The following is a 20,670-nucleotide window of genomic DNA, read 5'->3' on the forward strand; positions in this document are numbered from 1 at the left end:
GACACGTCTTCCTGCTCTGGCCACAATCATCTCTGATTTTAGATAAGCCATCATATAGCAGACCCATTAGCTGCCAAGTTCTGGAATTCACTCCTTAAACCTCTCCTCGTCACTGCCTCTCATTCCTCTTTAAGACCCTCCTTAATTACCAACTTCATCACCTGCCTTAATATCTCACGACACAACCTGAGGTACAGTAGCGCCAGAGACATGGGTTCAATCCTGACTATGGGTGCTGTCTATATCGAGTTTGTACTTTCCCCCTATGACCGCATGGGTTTTCTCCGAGATTTTCGATTTCCTCCCACACTCCAAAGACGTACAGGTTATAGGTTCATTGGCTTGGGTTTGTATGTTTGGTTTAAGTGTAATTTGTCCCTAGTGTGTGTAGGTTTGTGTTAATGTGCGGGAATCGTTGGTCGTCGCAGACTCAGTGGGCCAAAGGGCCTGTTTTCGCACTGTATCTCTAAATTAAACTAAACCAACTAAACTAAACCTTTGAGATCAGCGGCACAGAGGTAGAGTTACAGCCTCGCAGCGCCAGAGACCTGGGTTCAATCCTGACTTAAGGTTTTTTTTGTGTCGAGTTCTTCCTGCAACTGTGTGGGTTTCCTCTGGGTGCTCCGGTTTAAATGGTCTTTTATTGTCACGTGTAAGGTACAGTGATATTCATATTACCATACAGCCATACAAAAAAAAGCAACAAGCCACACAACTACATAAACATTAACACAAACATCCACCACAGTGGATTCCCCACATTCCTCAATGTGATGGAAGGGAAATAAAGTCTAATCTTCATTCCTCTGTCCTCCCACATCCCAAAGACGTGCAGGTTTATAGTTTAATTGGCCTCTGTAAATTGCCCCTAGTGTGTAGGGAGTGGATGCGAAAATGGGATAACCGGGAACTTGTGTGAATGGGTGATCAACGGTCAGTATGGACCTGGTGGGCCGAAGGGCCTGTTTCCTTGCTGTATCTCTAATCCAAACCTTTCTGTGACACACTCTGAGATGCTGCATAAATACAAGTTGGTGTTATTGGACTGGATTGTTTGTACGGGGCAATGCAATAACATTTTGCTGCTTTAAATTGAACTTCAGGCTCCACTGTCAATGGAACTTGTAAACTCTCCAGCTGCGACCTCCATTATTTGAGCCCTTCTTTCAACCCGCCAGAACCGACTCCATTTTAAGACAAATTATTTGTTAATTAAATGCCCACTCAAGCCAATAAAAAGGAACTGTCTCCAAAATGTTAACCTTTATTTATTTAATTTAGTGCATGAACAGCCCTGTAATCTGATTCAGGATGAACTGGGTCATGTTGCTTGGTTTAAATTGCACAGGCAGCATTGGTTCTGTTAGCATATCTCACATGATTGCTCGCACACTGACCTCAGGACCTGCTGCCCTTCTGTGACTCCACAGTGAAGTGTCACCAGTGTCCTAGATTGCTCATGCATGTGATAGGGAGGAGGAAGGGGACCCCTGTTCCAAACTACAGGAACATTAATTCAACGTAATAAACTGCCAACAGCTGGTGAACAGAGGGGGGACTTTTAAGGGATACGAAATGCTTGCACTTTGTCAAGTTTTAGGCATAGTTTTTTTTTGCGAACTGTTTATTCTTTCCAATATAGTTCGTTAACTGGGCAAACGTCGGAAATGGACAGTGTTTCTCAAACTCTGCGCAATTAGTGCTGGAGAACAAGCCCTAATTAGTTTCAAATTTCTTTGTTATAGTTAATATGAGCCAATAAGTAACTCAAGAATATATCCTCCATTTTAAATAGTTATCTGGTTCATGCCTTGCACACTAAGCAGTTGAATTCATTTAATTGGATGCAATAGTTAAGTGAAACATACAACAGGAAGGATGAAGACTAGTTACGTGTTGCCTGCCTGTAGTACGGACTCAGAGAAACGCCAGGTCTAATTAAAAGCCACGCTCATTCTTTATAAAATGGAGCAAACCTTCCAGAAATGCTGCGCTCCTGAATGTGCAATCTCATTCACTCGGTCTACACACACGTATGATGTTGATCATTTTCAGGACTATTTGAACTCCATTTCACGGCTTTCATCAACTTTCTCTGCATTTAATGCACCAAGTGTAACAGCTACAACGGTTCCCATCAGGTGCTGATGCAGCCGTGAGTTAAGTTTCAAACCGGCTGAGGACGACAATCAAAAATCTGCCCCCTAGAATTCCATTTCCTTACTTGCCAATGTGGAACGGCCAAGGTGAGAGGTTTTGTGCACAAGATCAATGTTTTAGAAACTTCCATTTATTTTTGACCACAACCTAACATGATGTCATTACTGGAACAAATGATAATCCGGTCATTTGTCATAAATAGGGCTGCTCCTTTTTACAAATCGGTGACATTTGTAAGAAAATATTTAGTTGATCTTTCTGTGTATTGATGCAGTTTGTTGACTATTTGACTAATCGTGACTCCGGCAGTATATTGCTGGAAATAATCTGCATGTTCATTATTTGGCATCACACTTCAAGCTTTGGATTACATAATGCAGAGCTGTGCCAACAGTCAAATTGAGATGTTATCACTACCAAGTGAAATCAGATCTTTAAATGCTTTAGATTGTGGGCCCTAAATTCCCTGCAACAGATGCCAGCATCAGGCAACAGACTGGTAATGTTAATGTGCGAAATACTGCAAGCAAATGATTAGAAATTAGATTTGCCTAAAGGAGGGGGTGATAAAATAAATACATCCCATGGTGGGCTCATTCAACTTTCCTGCGATATTTCTGAAACAACAGATCCAAACCCAGCAGTATTTCAGAAAGTTAGTTCAAATTATTTTCCTTTAATCATGGGCAACGCGGTGGCGCAGCAGTAGAGTTGCTGCCTTCGGACGCCAGTGACCCAGGTTCGATCCTGACTACAGGTGCTGTCTGTACAGCATTTGTACCTTCTCCCCGTGACCTGTGTGAGATCTTTTCTCTGAGATCTTCGGTTTCCTCCCACATTCCAAAGACGTACAGATTTGTAGTTTAATTGCCTTGGTATAAATGAAAATTGTCCCTTGTGTGTGTGGGATAGTATTAGTGCGCGGGAATCGCTGGGCGGTGCGGACTCAGTGGGCCTGTTTCCACTCTGTATCTCTATAACCAAACAGAAAAATTCTATCTTCCATGTTACAGGAAAATCTTGGAAGGCCGCGAGAGGAATAATTGGTAGTGTGATTTCAGGAAATATTTAGGTTGCAGTTTACTATTCTTCATAGGGGTGAATTATATTGTCAGCAGCACTCCCACCACATTATAGACTGCAAGAAATTGCAGAGAAATGTGGATGCAGCCTAGGACCATCAAGCAAACCAACCTCCCTTCCATTGACTCCATCCTCTTTTCACGCTGCCTTGGCAAGGCCAACAGCATATTCAAGGACCAGTCTCATCCCAGTCACTCGCTCTTCTCCCCTCTCCTCTAGATCATCTTCAATTCACATTCACTCCATATTCAGGGACAGTTTTTCCCAGCTGTTATCAGGCAACTGAACCATCCTGTCACCAACTAGAGAGCAGTCCTGAGCTACTACCTACCTCATTGGAGACCCTTGGACTATCTTTAATCTGTCTTTACCGGACTTTATCTTGCACTAAATGGTATTCACGTTATTCCCTTTATCATGTACCTGTACACCGTGGTTGGCTTGATTGTAACCATGTATTGTCTTTTCACTGACTCGTTAGCACGCAACAAAATCTTTTCACTGTTCCTCGATACATGTGACAATAAACAAAATGAAACGAAGCAAGAGGCACAGAAGTGTGAAAATGCAGACCTTCTGATTCAGGGACAGTATCTTCCCAGCTGTTATCAGGCAACTGAACCATCCTATCACCAGCTACGGTGAGGTCCTGACCTCCCATCTACCTCATTGGAGACCCTCAGACTATCTTTAATCGGACTTTACTGTACTTTATCTTGCACTGAACATCATTCCCTATGATCAGCATCTGTACACTGTGGGCAGCTTGATTGCATTCATGTATAGTCTTTCCACTGACTGGAGAGCACACAACATAAAGAGCTTTTCGCTGTACCTTGGTACATGTGACGATAAACTGAACTAAACTAAATTATACTAAGTGGAGGACACTGACATAAGGAGTAAAGGTAAACTGGGCATGGGGTGTAAACTTGGGCATGAGGTTTTTACCTACCCAACAGTTTTGGTTATGTAGAAGAGCAGTGAATAGTCCTTTCCCAAGAATGGATTTATTAATATTTGGCACTGAACAGCTAGAGCAACTAAATTGTAATCAACTTCCACACACTTGGTCCCAGCAAACATTTGAGAACTGGGTGGGAATCTGATACTCTCACAGTCATTAAGAGCTGGAGAGCAAAGACAAAATAAAAACAGGACTTGCTGAAAACTCGCTGCACCCGTGAAACAGAGCAAGAGAGTGATTGTTTTGTCGTCTCCGATGAAGGATCTCAGACCTGAAATATTAGCTCTGTTTCTCTTTCAACAGATGCTGCATCACCTGCTGAATGTTTCCATACATTTGCTGTTTGTATTTCGGATCTCAAACATCTGCAATATTTATTTTTATCGGATTAAGATGAGTTTCCCCCCTCTTGCTGGAAGTGTGTAAAAATTATGAGAGGCAGAGATAAGGTAGACAGTCAGAACCTTTTTTCCCCCAGGGTGGAAATGTCAAAGACCAGGGGCCGTAGGTGTAGGCGAGAGGGATAAAGTTTAAAGGAGAAGTACAGGGCAGGTTGTTTAACACAGCGTGTGGTGGGTGCCAGGGATGGTGGTAGAGGTAGATACTGTACTGGTGATTAAGAGGGCTTTTAGATCAGCACATGGATATGCAAGGAATGTAGAGATATGGATTAACTGCAGGCAGAGGAGATTAGTTTAACCTGGCATCATGTTCGGCATGGCTATTATGAGTAAAGGGGCTGTTCTTGTGCTGTACTGTTCTATGTGTAGGAAAGAACTGCAGATGCTGGTTTAAATCAAAGATAGACCCAAAATGCTGGAGCAACTCAGTGGGACAGGTAGCATCTCTGGAGAAAAGGGGGGTGACGTTTCAGATCGGTTACTCCGGCATTTTGTGTCTATCTGTACTGTTCTATGTTCCATGTTTTGAAATTTGCTCATTGGCTGATTGAAATATAACAATTTGATTTCTAGATGATGGGTTTTCACCAATGGACCAGTGTTAAGTGGCGCAGCGGTAGAGTTGCTGCCTTACAGCGCCAGAGACCCGGGTGCTGTCTGTACAGAGTTTCTACTTTCCCTCCATGACCTGCGTGGGTTTTCGGTTTCCTCCCACACTCCGAAGGCGTACAGGTTTGTCAGTTCATTGGCTTTGGTATAATTGTACATTGTCCCTAGTATGTGTGTAGGATAGTGTTAGTGTGCGGGGATCTCTGGTCGGCGTGGAATCGGTGGGCTGAAGGGCCTGTTTCCACGCTGTATCTCTAAACTAAACCAATTAAACTAGTGAATGAAAGGAAGTGTGGTCTTTATACTCCATTTGTGGTGGATCAACTGGTTTATAACTGTTGCAGACAGGTCTATAGATTTTTCAATACTGATCAGTAAAATCTTGCCAAGGGAAAAATTTACATTGTGCAAGGATAAGCTGTCTGCTAGACTAGAGGTCGTTAAAGATACATTACCTTGTCTGTACAACTGTAAATCAAGAATTAGTACATTTAAGTACACTCAGTGGAATTCCGCACATTGATGAAAATCTCTCTTTTAATGAATGATTTAGGACTGAGAATAGTTTGTAAACAAGTTGCCATTAGCTAAGGAGAACAATGTGGAGGAGGTTGTTTAGATTATTACTGGGTAAATGAGGCAACTCAATGATACAGTTTCACAATTTATAGATTAATTATCAGATATTCTGAAATGCAAGCAATTATTAAAGAGATGTGGGGAATTGTCCAGTGCATTGTGCTTAATGAGGAGTGTGTTGACAAATTTCCTGCACTATTGTCTTATTGCTTTCCAAGCTCAGATTCTGCCCGGAGACAAGCTAATAAAACATTGGGGAGTTGAGGCGGGCAAATTTTAAAGGGAACACAATGGTGCTGTTCCCAAGGAGATGAGCCCTGTGATTCCCCCTTAGGCCTGTGAATGGGTTGAGTCACTGCAGCCTGATCCTCAAAATACACACTGTGAACTCTTAATTGTTTTTAAGTGGAGCCACTGTTGTTGACAGACGTAGACATCAAAATGGAGGGTGGGGAGGGCGGTCGGGGGAGGGGTAAAATATATCCCTGCATCTTTCACAAAAAAAATTTTGTTAACAGATTTTTCAAACTCAGATTTCATCAAACTTCCATCAGCTCATAAATCTAGACCCTTAAATCTAGGACAGCCTGTTGTGTCCCATTTCACCTAATAAACTCAAACTTCCATCAGCTGAACAGTGTCCTTTCCAGCTGTTTCACCCTCTCCCTTCATTCATTGCTGCTCAAAGATTGCTCTTGGAAGGGAGAGGCGACAGAGAGAAAAGCAGCAAGGTTTAAGGGATAACACGGTTCAGAGCGGATTGTGAAGCAGTTGTACATTGCAGGGTTAAGATAATACCACAAAAACTGGCACAGAACTCAATTAGTTTAAGAAATCTGCGCAACCTTCTTTATTTATTTCAGCCGTTGCGTATCACTACAGATCGACCTTGTTTATGTTTTGACCACTGCTCACAATTGCTGCAGCTTTGGCTAATATGTTTTGTTTATTTTGTTTATACACGTGCATCTAATCTGTGGGTTACAAATGGTGCATTACAGGGTCTCTTTAAAAAAAAAATCATACAGTAACAACAATCCAATCCCATCATTTTTACAGACGTGGGTTTAGCTGGTAACACTCACTACTGAGTCAGGGAATCTTTAGACTAAACACTCAGAGCCTTGGGAACAAAAAAAATCTATGCTGACACTTCAACACAATGTTGAAGGAATTCTGAGTCATTCAGACAAAGTTAAACAAGAAGAGGTCTCGACCCGAAAAGTCATCTATTTCAAGCCTGGCCTGCGGAGTTACTCCAGCATTTTGTGTCTTTCTTCAGCATAAACCAGCATCTGCAGTTCCTTGGTAGACACAAAATGCTGGAGAAACTCAGCGGGCGAGGCAGCATCTATGGAGAGAAGGAATGGGCGACGTTTCGGGTCGAGACCCTTCTGCAGTTCCTTCCTACACAAGTTAAACTAAGACTCTCTGTTCCCTGAGATGGGATTATTTCAAGGTAAGTCTGGTAATTATACTGGCCTGAGTGATACTTATCCACAATGATCATCATTAAAACAACCTATGTGGCAATTTTCATTGCTGCCCTTTGGATCTTGCCGTGAGGAGATGAGCTACCATAATGCCCACAACCATGAACAACTTCAAAAAGTAGTCCATTGATGGGAGAGTATTTTGAGATGATGGAGTGGGACCCGACGTGGGGAATCCTCCATGGGGGGGGGGCAGCACACAGGAGGATCGGGCATGGGGAAGAGGGAGGGGTGGAGAGGAGGACGGAACAAAGGAGACCTGCCGCGGGATACTTTGTAACGTTATCTGCGCCCTTTATGTGGCTGCTCTTTGCATACCTTTGGTATGCAAAACAAAGCATTTTACTGTGACCTGTCACATGTGAGGATAAAGTATTAATTCATATATTCATTGAAGTGTGGATATTTAAGGAAGTCTTTGCCTGTTGCGTGGGAAACTGGCAATGTGGATCACTCGCCGATTAGACAACCTGGGTCTAGGAGCCTGGCAGAGTCCCAGAAGCCAAAACCCTTTATTTGCGTTTAACCTAGGACAGCCTTTTGTGTCCTATTTCAGTCTGAAGAAGGGACCCGACCCGAAACATCGCCTATTTTGTCTGACCGGCTGAGTGACTCCAGTACTTTTGTGTTTTGCTCAAGATTCCTGCATCTGCAGTCACTTGTGTCTCTCAGGCTTTTCGGTAGCTGTGTTCTGGCTTGCAATGGGGAGGGTTCTTGCAATGGTGACTCGTTTCCTTGCAGTCGGTGCAGCAATGACGTGGCAGTTGCAGCTGCAGCCGCAGGACTGAAGTCCCAGTGGGAATTATCGAGTTCTCATTTTAGTGCACGAGTCTGTACTGTAAATGGTGAAGTGCTACCTTTCCAATTTTTTGCAAATAGTTCTTTTTAGGAAATGGAAGTAGCTTTTAGTGTTATATGCTGCACACATTTAGTGAAGCAAGGAAGGGGTAGCTTTCCCACCAATGGCTGGAGCAGTGACATGTGGGAGACAATATCAAAAGCCATAGGTTGAAAATAATTGGTAAAAAAACACTAGGCTGCAGTTTGGTGAGAAGCGGGGAGGGAACAAATATGTTTTTATTATGTTGACAAGTTATGATTTAAAGCGTTGGCCAAAAGATATAGAGGATTTATGAGGGGAAGTTTTTTTGATGTGTCGATCAGGGCTTTCCAAAAGTACATTTTTAGTTTAGTTTAGAGAAACAGCGTGGAAACAGGCCCTTCGGCCCACTGAGCCCTTGTCAACCAAGGATCACCCCTCCAGTAGTTCTATCCTACACACGAGGAACAGTTTACAAATGGCAATTAACCTACAAACCCGCCCGCCTTTGGGATGTGGGGGGAAAACAGAGCACCCGGAGAAAACTCATGTGGTCATAGGGAGACCGTGCAAACTCCGTACAGACAGCATCTGTCATCAGGATCAAAGCCGGGTCTCTGGCGTGTTGGGTAGCAACTCTGCCACCGCTGCGCCACTGTGCCGCCATAATTGCAGAGGCATTTGAGGGAAAATAAGTCACAGAAATATAAGGAAAGGGCGGAGGTTAATCTGGTATTTAGCTGAATGAGAAACTGCCTCAGACTCAATGGCCATTTGCTCCCTTCAAGGCAGTGATGATCTGGAGTTCACAACATTAAAACTTGTAGATCGTTGTGGATTTAGTGCAACTTTCAACTGCAAATAGGTCGAATGCTTGGGGAATGTGATTAGCTGAGCAGTTCTTGCCTCGGAATGTAACACAAAGTGTCAAATGACCAAATAGAGACACAAAATGCTGGAGTAACTCATCGGGTCAGGCAGCATCTCTGGAGAAAAAGGATGGGCATTTCGGACCGGGATCCTTCTTCATGTTGAAAGTAGGGGGAAGTGAAGAGCTGGAGGTGAGAAAAGACCAGGATCAGCCACAAATGACCACAGGCAGGGCGTGGCCTGGTCAGTCCATTATTGGCTAGGGATGGGGTGGAGAACTGTGGAACTGATAAAACAACTAAGGAGGAGGCAATAAACTAAACTGAGAAGAGGGAGGGATAAATTTAATAGAAACCTGAGGGGCAAGTTTTTTTTACACAAAGGGTGGTAAAGTATATGGAATGAGCTGCTGGTGGAGGTAGTTGAGGCATGTACTATCACAACGTTTAAGAAACAATCAGACAGGTCCGTGGATGGGAAAGGTTTCGACAGATATGGGCCAATTGCAGGCAGGTGGGACTAGTGTAGCTGAAGGGCCTGTTTCCATGCTGTATGACTCCATGACCAAGTGGGGAAGAATGATAAAGGCATGACAGCATTCCCCTTTCTGGTGCTGAGTGCATATAAAATCCCTGAGGTGGTAAAGAATGTAATTTCCCTATATGGAACTCTAATTTGCAATTGAAGAAACACCACAGTCAAATCCTATTCGAGAAATTCTCTGTTTGATGCCAAATACATAATCATTTACTGTGATCCCAAAGCCCTTCACTGTAATACAGTGGGGGTCAGAGAGAAAGGCCTTGTTTGGGCCATGGCTTAACCCTTTTCAGAGTAGTGTTTTAATGTTGTGACACCGTTTAATGAAGTCTGCATGAACCTCAAGCCTCAAGCCAAACTACTTTTGCAAAAATATTCACTTTTTAGCAGGATCTTCAGAAAGTATTTTTATTTAGACCTGAAAATATCCAAGGAAGGTGATGTATGAATCTGAACCACTGTGGCTAGGAACAAAGTGTGTGGCAAATACTAAAGCCAACCTACCCTGTAAGCAGCAAGATGGGATGCAGTCCGTAGCTATTACATATCAGGAGAGACAAAGATGTTGCAGATGCTGGTTTACAAAAAAAAACGCTGGAGCAACTCAGCGGGTCAGGCAGCATCTCTGGAGAATGTGAAAAGGTGACATTTCGGGTCAGGGCCCTTTTTTGGTCTGAAGTATTGTCTTTTGCTGTTACACGTCATGCTGGTTAGTACTTACACCAAAACCCAGAAAAAAACCAACAGCAACAGAATCATACCAAAGGCAATTCTCCAGAATATTTCTCCTTTCCTGTACCATTGTGTTCAACCAAATCTATAAGCCCAGCCTCACAGCACAGACATGCACATAGGTAATTCATCATTTCAAATATTTTACAATCCTCAGGTTAAATATTTGGATACTTTCTTTTGCAGGAGTTCTTAAATAAACACACAGACTGTTTTGTCTCATTCATTGGTGTGGTCCACTCCTTGCTGTGGTGTTTCCCACATTAAATCTGGTTGTTCTTAAGAAAATTGATTATATAGGACAACAAAAATTAGAGCCAAAACAAAAGCATATTTGGTCCATCGACTATGTGCAGGATCTATCGGTCGCCCTTCTCAGATCTTTCTCAGCCCTGTCCCACAGTACGAGTTCATTCAAGAGCTCTCCCTAGTTTAAAAAAAATCAAACTCGTGGAAGCACGTAGAATGTATGTAGCGGGTACGTCGAAGCTCGGGGACTCTTAGCGGCCCGTAACACTAATGACAGGTACTTGGGAAACGTGGTAAGCTAGGGAAGACTCGTGAAGATTTTTAAACATGTTGAAAAACGTCCACGAGAGCCCCGAGTAACTACTTGTGGCCATTACCGTAAATCTCCGAGTTCGAATCAGGGCAAACTCGGGAGAACTATTGAATGAACTCGTACAGTGGGACAGGGCTTTAACTCTATAAATGATCCCCCTTTAAACTTTGCCAACTCCTACCAAACTTTGCCAACATCCAAGACTACTTTTGAAAGAGGACCAGTTGCACCCTGGCCACTCCCTCTTCTCCCCTCTCACATCGGGCAAAAGGTATAAATGTGTGAAAACGCACCCCTCCAGATTCAGAGACAGTTTCCTCCTGGCTGTCATCAGGCAACCGAACCACCCTACCACAACCAGCGAGCAGTCCTGAACTACTATCTACCTCATTGGTGACCCTCGGATTATCTTTGATTGGACTTTACTGGCTTTACCTTGTACTAAACGTTATTCTCTTATCATGTATCTATACACTGTAAATGGTTTGATTGTAATCATGTATTGTCTTCCTGCTGACTGGTAAGCACGCAACAAACATTTTTCACGGTATGTCAGTACACGATAAACTAAACTGAACTAAAACTAAACTAAAAACTAAGACCTTTGATTTTAAGTGTGTTATATGCACTTTTGGGCAGTGATATCCAACTTGCTGCTTAAAGATAATTCTCAGATTCCTCACTTTTGGTTCTTTTGCTGATGAATCGGTTGATATTGCCATATTCAACCTATCTTCAACTTTTCTAAATGATGCAAGAACCTAATTGAAAGCAATTGCTTTCTTTGGTACAATGTTATAAGATGGTGGAAAATAGAAATAGTTGAAATCATTCCACTGGAAGATTTGGAATTTCTCACTATGTTGAGGGCAGATGGTGTCATGCTGTTTACGTGGAATGTAAAGGCATGTGTTGCATTCAGTCACTATCCTGCCAACTTCAGGTATTAGACTACTGATCTGCAAAATAATTGGTGTTAATGCCCCTCTTTGAGTATCCGATGGAGCTATTCCCCAAATTCTGGTTAAGTTTCAGCACCACACTCCTGACCCTTGGGCTCTTGACGAGGCAGGTTGGCCAGGAGTCAGTCTCATCAGTCTGCTGCTGGATCTGGACAACATGGACAATCATAGCCCAGGCATTGAAGGCTCCATGTGAATAGATCAGGAAAACGCACAGAGGCTCTTGCCCAGAGTATGAGAATCGAGAACCAGAGGACATAGGTGAGGCTGGAAAGATTTAATAGGAACATGAGGGGTAACTTGTTTACGCATAGTTTGGTGGGTTTATGAAAAGAGCTGCCAGTGGAGGTAGTTGAGGCTTGCACTATCCTATCCATGTACCTGTCAAAATGTTTCTTAAAAGCTGTGATAGTACCTGCCTGAACTACCTCCTCTGGCAGCTCATTTTAAGAAACATTTGGACAGGTACATGGATAGGGTAGGTATACCGGGATATGGGCCAAACGCAGGCAGGTGGGACTAGTGTAGATGGGACATGTGGGCAATTTGGGCCGATGGGCCGGTTTCCATGACTCTAACTGTACACAGGGAACCCCTCGAGTGGGAGCCTGCAGTGTCACTGGCTTGCTGGAGGCCGTCTGAGATAGATTCAGGGGCTAATGTGCATAGTGGACAGCAAATATTGCATTTTAATTTAAAATGTAAAAAATGTTTGAACTGGGCAAATAAAATTATTTATTAAACACAACAATACTGCTGTGTCTTGAGCAAGGCCAGTAACAGCGGAGAATAACTTGGTAAAGTCAAATTTGACTCGTTTGCTGGTCTAAGTAAATAATATGGAGGGTTTATATTGATGGAAATAGTTGTTCTCATCTATTGTCTGACTGGATAGCTTTTCACTGTACCTCGGTACACGTGGCAATAATAAACTAAACTAAACTAATCTAAAACATGTTGCAGGAGTCAATGACCGAAGAGCCACATGACAATGACTCAGGCTCAGTAACATTTGTCCAACTGTGGTTTTTTTGAAATATTAGACTCAAATTCTCACCATTTATTTTGAGAACCAGGAAAATAACATGGAACGCAATAAAATCTTAAACATAGAATGTGCAGGTTCTCCGACCCACAATGTGTGTACAGAATATAAAGCCAAGGTCAACTCATCCCATCTGCATTTACTTTAAAATTTACCATTTAAAAAAAAAAGTCAAATGAGATCACTGGTGAAATCTCGCTCTGTTTGTTGATTTGAAAGTAGAAGTGCACACAACTTCTAGTCTGCTCCAATTCAGATGTTGCAGGAATAGATCCTTTGCACATGCTAAGAGATTGTTGTTTTGTTGCAGAAAAGCCTTTGGCCAATATCCCTTATAACAATTACAGCACGGAAACAGGCCATCTCGGCCCTACAAGTCCGTGCCGAACAACTTTTTTTCCCCTTAGTCCTACCTGCCTGCACTCATACCATAACCCTCCATTCCCTTCTCATCCATATGCCTATCCAATTTATTTTTAAATGATACCAACGAACCTGCCTCCACCACTTCCACTGGAAGCTCATTCCACACCGCTACCACTCTCTGAGTAAAGAAGTTCCCCCTCATGTTACCCCTAAACTTCTGTCCCTTAATTCTGAAGTCATGTCCTCTTGTTTGAATCTTCCCTATTCTCAAAGGGAAAAGCTTGTCCACATCAACTCTGTCTATCCCTCTCATCATTTTAAAGACCTCTATCAAGTCCCCCCTTAACCTTCTGCGCTCCAGAGAATAAAGACCTAAAAAGACCTTTGGGAAACTTTTACTTCCCTGAAGGGATATTGCGTCCAATCTCACCACATCAATAGAGCTGAGAATGATTAGCCTGGATTCACCCAGTTAAATTTTAACTATGGATTTTTCATGAAGTCCATAACCAGTAACGTTCACCAAAGCAACTCTTGCCGGTCTTATCTTATTTAGCCAGAGGCCAAAGTCCAAAGCACCATCTATCACATAACTTCTGGACCAAGTCTTCACCCTATCAGCAGATTGGGGATAGATTTGAGGCCAGACTTCTCTGTGCCTCTGACACAAATTACTGCTGTAGCACAACAAAGGATGAGATGGAGAAGCTGCCGGCTAGATCACCCTGCCAAGGTTTCCATTGGAAGGTCGGCAGTGTTACACACAAACCCACAGTGTTGCACACACAGGGGTGGCAAGGTAGCGCAGCAGAAGAGTTGCTGCTTTACAGCGTCAGAGACCCAGGTTTGATCCTGACTAAGGGAGCTGCCCGTATGAAGTTTGTACCTTCTCCCTGTGACCGCGTGGGTTTTCTCCGGGTGCTGCGGTTTCCTCCCATATTCCAAAGACCTGCAGGTTTTGGGTTAATTGGCTTTGATAAAGTCTGTAAATTGTCCCGAGTGTGAAGGATCGTGCTGGCTCGCTGTATCTCTAAACTAAAACTAAACAAACATGTGGTTCTCTGTTGGTTTAGGTTAGCGAATGCATTCAGATACGATTTTTGATTTGAAACAAAGTGCTGGAGGAACTCAATGGAACGAGCAGCATCTCTGGAGAAATTGGTTAGGTGACATTTTGGGGTTGGCACCCTCCTGTGTAATCTCCTCAAGGTTTGCCGACTTTGAGGAAGTTCTCCCCTTTTTGACTACACCAAGGTCTCGATTTGTCATACGAAACATTTATGCACCAATAAGCCTGTGTGACAATTCCAGAGCCTACACGAGACAATAAAAGCCTATATAACACTCCACATCACAATTCAACTTGCGGGCAACACAGCCTAGCATCATATCGGAGTGCAAGAATGCTGATAAGTACAGAATGTGAAGCTCATTGTTGCTAGTCTATCTTCCCAATAAACCTGGAGCAAGCCCTTACATTTCCCTAACAACAGAAACTCACTCTGAAGAGAAACTCACTCTGAAGAGGGATTACCTCTGGAACACATGGATATAGGAAGGTAGTTATAATAATAATAATTTCAATCTCGGCATTATATCAGAGTAAAATCAATCATAAATGTTAATTTTAAAATACCATACACACTAGGATTATCTCAAGTCCTTTTCCTTTTCTTCAAAAAAGCTGCCTGACCTGCTGAGTTACTTCAGCACTTTGGGTCTATCTTCGGTTTAAACCAGCATCTGCAGTTCCTTCTTATATATAAACTCTCAAAGGTTCTTTATTGCCTACAGAGATATATCTGGGTCTTCTGGTACTAATCATTTATCATTATTAATCATTTAATATATTTTGTACAAATCTCTCTCATCTCAACAGAACCAGGTCACCAGAGGAAATCATGAAGAATTATGTTTGGTTTCAACCTAAAACACTCTTGTGATAATGGAATCCATTTGCCTGTTTGGTGACCTTATGTTTTCCTTGAACTTGACCCTGTTCCCTTAGCTGATTCCAGCTGTCTGAATTTTGCATGGATCATCATTTAACTAGAAACATAGAAAATAGTTGCAGGAGTAGGCCATTCGGCCCTGTCGAGCTAGCACCGCCATTCAATATGAACATGGCTGGTCATCCAAAATCAGTACCCCGTTCCTGCTTTTTCCCCATATCCCTTGATTCCGTTAGCCCTAAGAGCCATATCTAACTCTGTCTTGAAAACATCCAGTGAACTGGCCTCCACTGCCTTCTGTGGCAGAGAATTCTACAGATTCACAACTCACTGGGTGAAGAAGTTCTACTCTAGCCAGTACACAGCAGTTGTGTGAAAAGGAATCCTCCACCAACCAGTTCCATTCCTTCCCCCTCTCGGCTGCATAATAACCAGAAATTGAGGGGATAGGGGAATACATATCTGTGACTCTGGACCAGTGGAGGATACTCACCCGATGTAATCAAAGGTTGTTAATGCAATGTTGCTACTTTACATCCCTATCTCTGGTACTGTCCTCAATCTCAGCACACTCTATGGCAATGGAAGAGTGTCATTAAATTAGATGTCTTAGGCATGTGTTAGATACTGCAACACTATAGATATTGGCAATAGACACAAAGTGCTGGAGTAACTCTGGGTCGGGCAGCATCTCTGGAGAAGATTCGAAAGTCAAGTGTTTTATTGTCATATGTTCCAGCCAGAACAATGAAATTCTTACAGCATATATAAAAATTGTACTCTATAAACATTATAACAAATGGGGAAAAAAAAGTTCAGTGTACAGGGGATGTTTCGGGTTTGAACCCTTCTTCAGATAGGAATCCTTCGAGTTCTGACCCAAAACGTTACCTATCCTATTACTCCCAAGATGCTGCCTGACCCGTTGTTACTCTAACACTTTGTGTCTATCTTCGGTATAAACCAGAATCTGCAGTAAATTTTTACATATTGAGTCTGCAAAAGGGTCCTGATGTGAAACGTCACCTACCCATTCTGCCTGACTCCCTGAGTTACTCCAGCACTTCTGTTTTTTTTTTGTTTGTAAACCAGCATCTGCAGTTCAATGGAAGCAAAATTTGGAAGAAGCACCAATTCCTGCCACTAAATTGGAATCGATGAACTGTTTGGCGAGTGAGCATGAACTTTATCTTTCAAAAAGAATGACTGCAACTGGTGTTAACGAACAGCAATTCAGTTCATGAAAGTTCATGGAATTAAAGCTTTTTGGTTGTTAAGCAGATGTTTCAGAAATTCATGATTCAAAACTTTGCAAAAGCTTGCAATGATTATAAAGCACTATTTCTTGTGAGCCTCGTCAGAGTCACAATCTGCATGGCACATAAAATCATCTTTCATCAAATTCTGTGGTCTTCTGCTTACTGAGGACAATTTCCTGCGATTCATTGTTTTGACAAAGGCCCCCGCTAGGAATTGCAACCATTTGTTGAAGCTTTAATGTGCCATTTTTTACCCAATCTGTAGCAACTTAATTGAATCAGTGAGTTTGATACATTGGCATAGACCAATGACATTGCTGACTGCCTTTAAGGAATGATGCAAACAAGCCTGCTGTGTGGCAGGGAAGGAGGGAAGAGGGGCAAATTTGTACCTTTGAAGGCCCAATTAAAGGGGGTCTTCTAGTGTGGGAATGCCATCGTTGTGCGGAAAATAAATGATGATGAGCCTGTGCAATAATGAGGACCACCACAGCGTAACCAATGGCTTTATCTTCTGCAGGGCTAGAGCCTTTTCAAAGCTTCTAAGTTGCATTAGATACCGGAGTAAGGGGTTTGACAATAACACATTAGTCTTCCTAAAGAGTGGAGCACTTTGTTTAGTTTGTTGGAGACAGTGTTTGAAGACTTCAGCACAGTGAATGTACCAAAGTTCAAAATAATATTGATATTCACAATGAGATCAAATGCAATACCTTGACAGAATTGCTGCAGGTAATACACTGACAGACACACACCCACACACACATGTATATATATATATATATCTGTGTAAATATATACACACGCACACACACATATATATATATATATATATATATATATATATTAGAGCTTATACATACACACACACACAGATATATATATATATAGATATATATAATGGGTGCAGGAAAGAACTACACAGTATATATATATTATAAAATTGAAGGTAGACACAAAATGGTTTAAATCGGTAGATACAAAATGCTGGAGCAACTCAGCGGGTCAGGCAGCATCTCTGGAGAGAAGGAATGGGTGACGTTTGGGGCGAGACCCTTCTTCAGACTGATGTCAGGGGAGGGGGTGGGACAAAGATAGAATGTAGCCGGAGAGTAGTTAAACCAGAATTTCCTGAGCTGGAGTGTTTGAGACTTCCTAGATCAATAACAGAAAACGAATTTGGCAATACGAAACAATCCACTTACTTAGCTTTTTTGCTGTCACACTTCTCAAGTTCACTCAGTTGTCCCAGAGAAGACAGAACCGTGGAAAGATGTTTGCGTTTCCGCGGACGTCCTGGCCCACGCCTTGCAGGACTCCTTGAGTTCTCATCCCTGCTATTAACCAGATACACACAATGGTATCAGTTCACTTCAGTCGAGCATTTCCCCATCATTCTTCTCACTGGTTATTTCCCAACCACCAAGCCTGTTCCACCCAGAAGGATATGCTGCTTAGACAGTTTTTCCAATGCTGTGTTATTGTAATATTATTGGAATAACGTCCAGAAGCTTGGACTAGAACATGAGTTTGATTCTGACAATGATTACCTTTGAACTCATTGTGAAAGTGTCACATTTGAAGATCTTTAAGCCACCAGGTAGTGGTGGAAACCCATCTGGTTCAAGAAAGGTAACTTGCCTTTCATTGCTGCTCTGGCCCAAATGTGGCCCCAGACCCCACTCTGTGATGGATTCTTAACCACTCTAAAACAGGCGAGAAAGCCACATACTTGAGATCACAGCGATGGGGAATTTGGGATGAACAATACATGTTGACCCAGATAGTATTGTCCATTTCCTAAGAATAACATAAAAATGTTCAAGAATATTACCTTAACTTGGAGAAACTTGAATTTAAATGAATTACATCAATTTTGTTCATTATGAGGTCAAACAGCTTTTTATTTTGCTGTGATTCAGATATGATTAAGAACATACGAATGAAATATTCCCAACTGAAGCATACTGGTTAACTGTAAAAAATTGTCCTACGACTTTGGGCGGCACAGTGGTCGAGTTGCTGTCTAACAGTGCTAGAGATCCCGGGTTCGATCCTGACTACGGGTGCCGTCTGTATGGAGTTTGTTCATTTGCCCAGTGACTGCGTGGGTTTTTCCAGGAGGTCCGATTTCCTCCCACACTCCAAAGAAGTACAGGTTTGTAGGTTCATTGGCTTTGGTAAGTTGTAAAATTGTCCCTCGAGATTAGAATGGTGTAGTATATGGCGTGATCGCTGGTCGGCCTGGACTCGATTGGCCGAAGGGCCTGTATCCGTGCCGTATCTCTGAAGTTTAAAGTCTAAAGACTTAAGCACGTGCCAGCAGGTTTTCAGCCACTTGGGAGACTTGGCATGTGGCACACGTTGACAGATATAAGAAGGATACTTTAAAATGATCCTGTTTCCCCTGACTGCAATTCAAAACTCCATTCCACTCAAGATAATGTTCATACTTTCGAGGGTGTTTTCCGCTTCAAGGGCGTTCAGCTCGTGAAACGTAGCAAGCAGGTGCAGACAAAGCCAGGGACTTTGACATCACGCAATGAGCCAGCAGTTTTACACTAACATAATACCATAAAAGACTATAAATACTCCGATTACTACAGAGACGATGCATCTAATTCGAGGAGCTTGAAGGTCATCTGCAACTTTAGTAACAAACCCAAGATGCTCATGATATCATATGAGGGAGAACGCGATTGTTGTGAAGGAACAACGTCAAAGGAATATAGCACAATTAAACCTTATTATCCAAGAGACCCTGACAGTTGCAGCTGCACAAAATCAACTCACACACAAACAGAGGATACTTGGGAAGGGTGTTAGTGGACAATGAATGATTATGAAAGTGGAGCGTATCGGGAGTGAGTGGTTTCTGGCGGGCATGAGAGAAAATCAGGAACTGGTGCCGGCTGTGTGTTTTGTGACGTGATAGACAGAGATTATTTGGGTTCACAAGGAACTGCAGTTGCTGGAATCTTGAACAAAACACAAAATGCTGATCAAGCAGCTTCCTAGGGGGAATGGAGAGGTGACAATTCAGAGTCGGGACCCTTCTTTTGACTAAAAACGGCACAAAGTGCTGGAGTAAATCAGTGGGACATCAGCATCTCTGGAGAACATGGATAGATGATGTTTCGGGTCAGGATCCTTCCTCAGAACTGCTCCCTGGACTGTCTAAAGAAAGGTCCTGACCTGAGACATCATCTATCCATTCTCTCTGGATGGACAGCACAGTGGCGCAGTGGTAGAGTTGCTGCCTTACTCAGGACCGCCCAGAGACCCGGGTTTGGTCCTGACTAGAGGTGCTGTCGGTACGGAGTTGTACATTCTCACTGTAACCGCATGGGTTTTCTCCGGGTACTCCAGTTTGTCCCCTCATTGCAAAGAAGGACATGTTAGTAGATTCATTGGCTTTGGTAAAAATTGTCCCTTGTGTGTAGGATAGTGCTAGTGTACGGGGTGATCGCTGGTCGGCATGGACTCGGTGGGCCGAAGGGCCTGTTTCCACGCTGTATCTCTCAAGTCTAAAGTAAAGTTTGAAGATGCTGCCTGACCTGCGGTGTTACTCCAGCACTTTGGGTTTAATTGGGTTTTTTCCAGTGTCAATTATCCTGATGCTGTTCATGCCTTCTCAAGTTTACACCACTCCTCATGAAAGAATATGACACTCAGTCTCCAAGCACTGCAAGCCTCCAGGAGCTGAAGCAATGAGTGACAGAAGGCCCTGGGCCAAGCTTACATCAATAATAGAATTCAGAAATGGAAAGTCCTGGTTGACTTTCCTCTCCATAGTTTAGTGGCAGTGAAGCCAGCCGTGATAACCATTTGCTACTTATCCTGGCACAGCTAATTCAGCTGTACCTTTGGATAATCTTGATTTGTTTAGAGTTTAGAGTTACAGCATGAAAACAGGCCCTTCAGCCCAACAAGTCCACGGCAACCATTGATCACCCATGCACTAGTTCCATGTCATCACAGATGTACATCCAATACATAAGGGGCAATTTACAGAGGCCTAGTAACTTACTAACTTGCACATCTTTGGAATATGGGGGGGAACCAGAGGACTCAGAGAAAATCCATGTGGTCACAGGGAGAATGTATAAACTCAGCACAGAAAGCACACAAGGCCAGGATCGAACCCAGGGCCCTGGTGCAGAAAGGCAACAGCTTTCCCACCTTGCCCCCTGTGCTGCCCTTTGTGGAGGAGGATTTAATGCATCAAATTGGTGCCTGCTTGAAGGAACAACTGAAATATTTCATAAGA

The 20,670-nt window shown here is 42.8% G+C and overlaps 1 protein-coding gene across 1 annotated transcript in view; it reads right to left on the reverse strand.

Annotated features, from left to right (window-relative positions):
- The window catches only part of bahcc1b (BAH domain and coiled-coil containing 1b), a 275,740-nt gene that overhangs the window by 80,321 nt on the left and 174,749 nt on the right, over window positions 1–20,670 (reverse strand). Inside the window, 1 exon segment of the mRNA XM_055653977.1 lies at window positions 17,606–17,737. Coding sequence (XP_055509952.1) covers window positions 17,606–17,737 — 132 coding nt within the window.

Source organism: Leucoraja erinacea, chromosome 23, assembly GCF_028641065.1.
Source record: "Leucoraja erinacea ecotype New England chromosome 23, Leri_hhj_1, whole genome shotgun sequence".
In the NCBI taxonomy this organism is placed as follows: Eukaryota; Metazoa; Chordata; class Chondrichthyes; order Rajiformes; family Rajidae; genus Leucoraja; species Leucoraja erinaceus.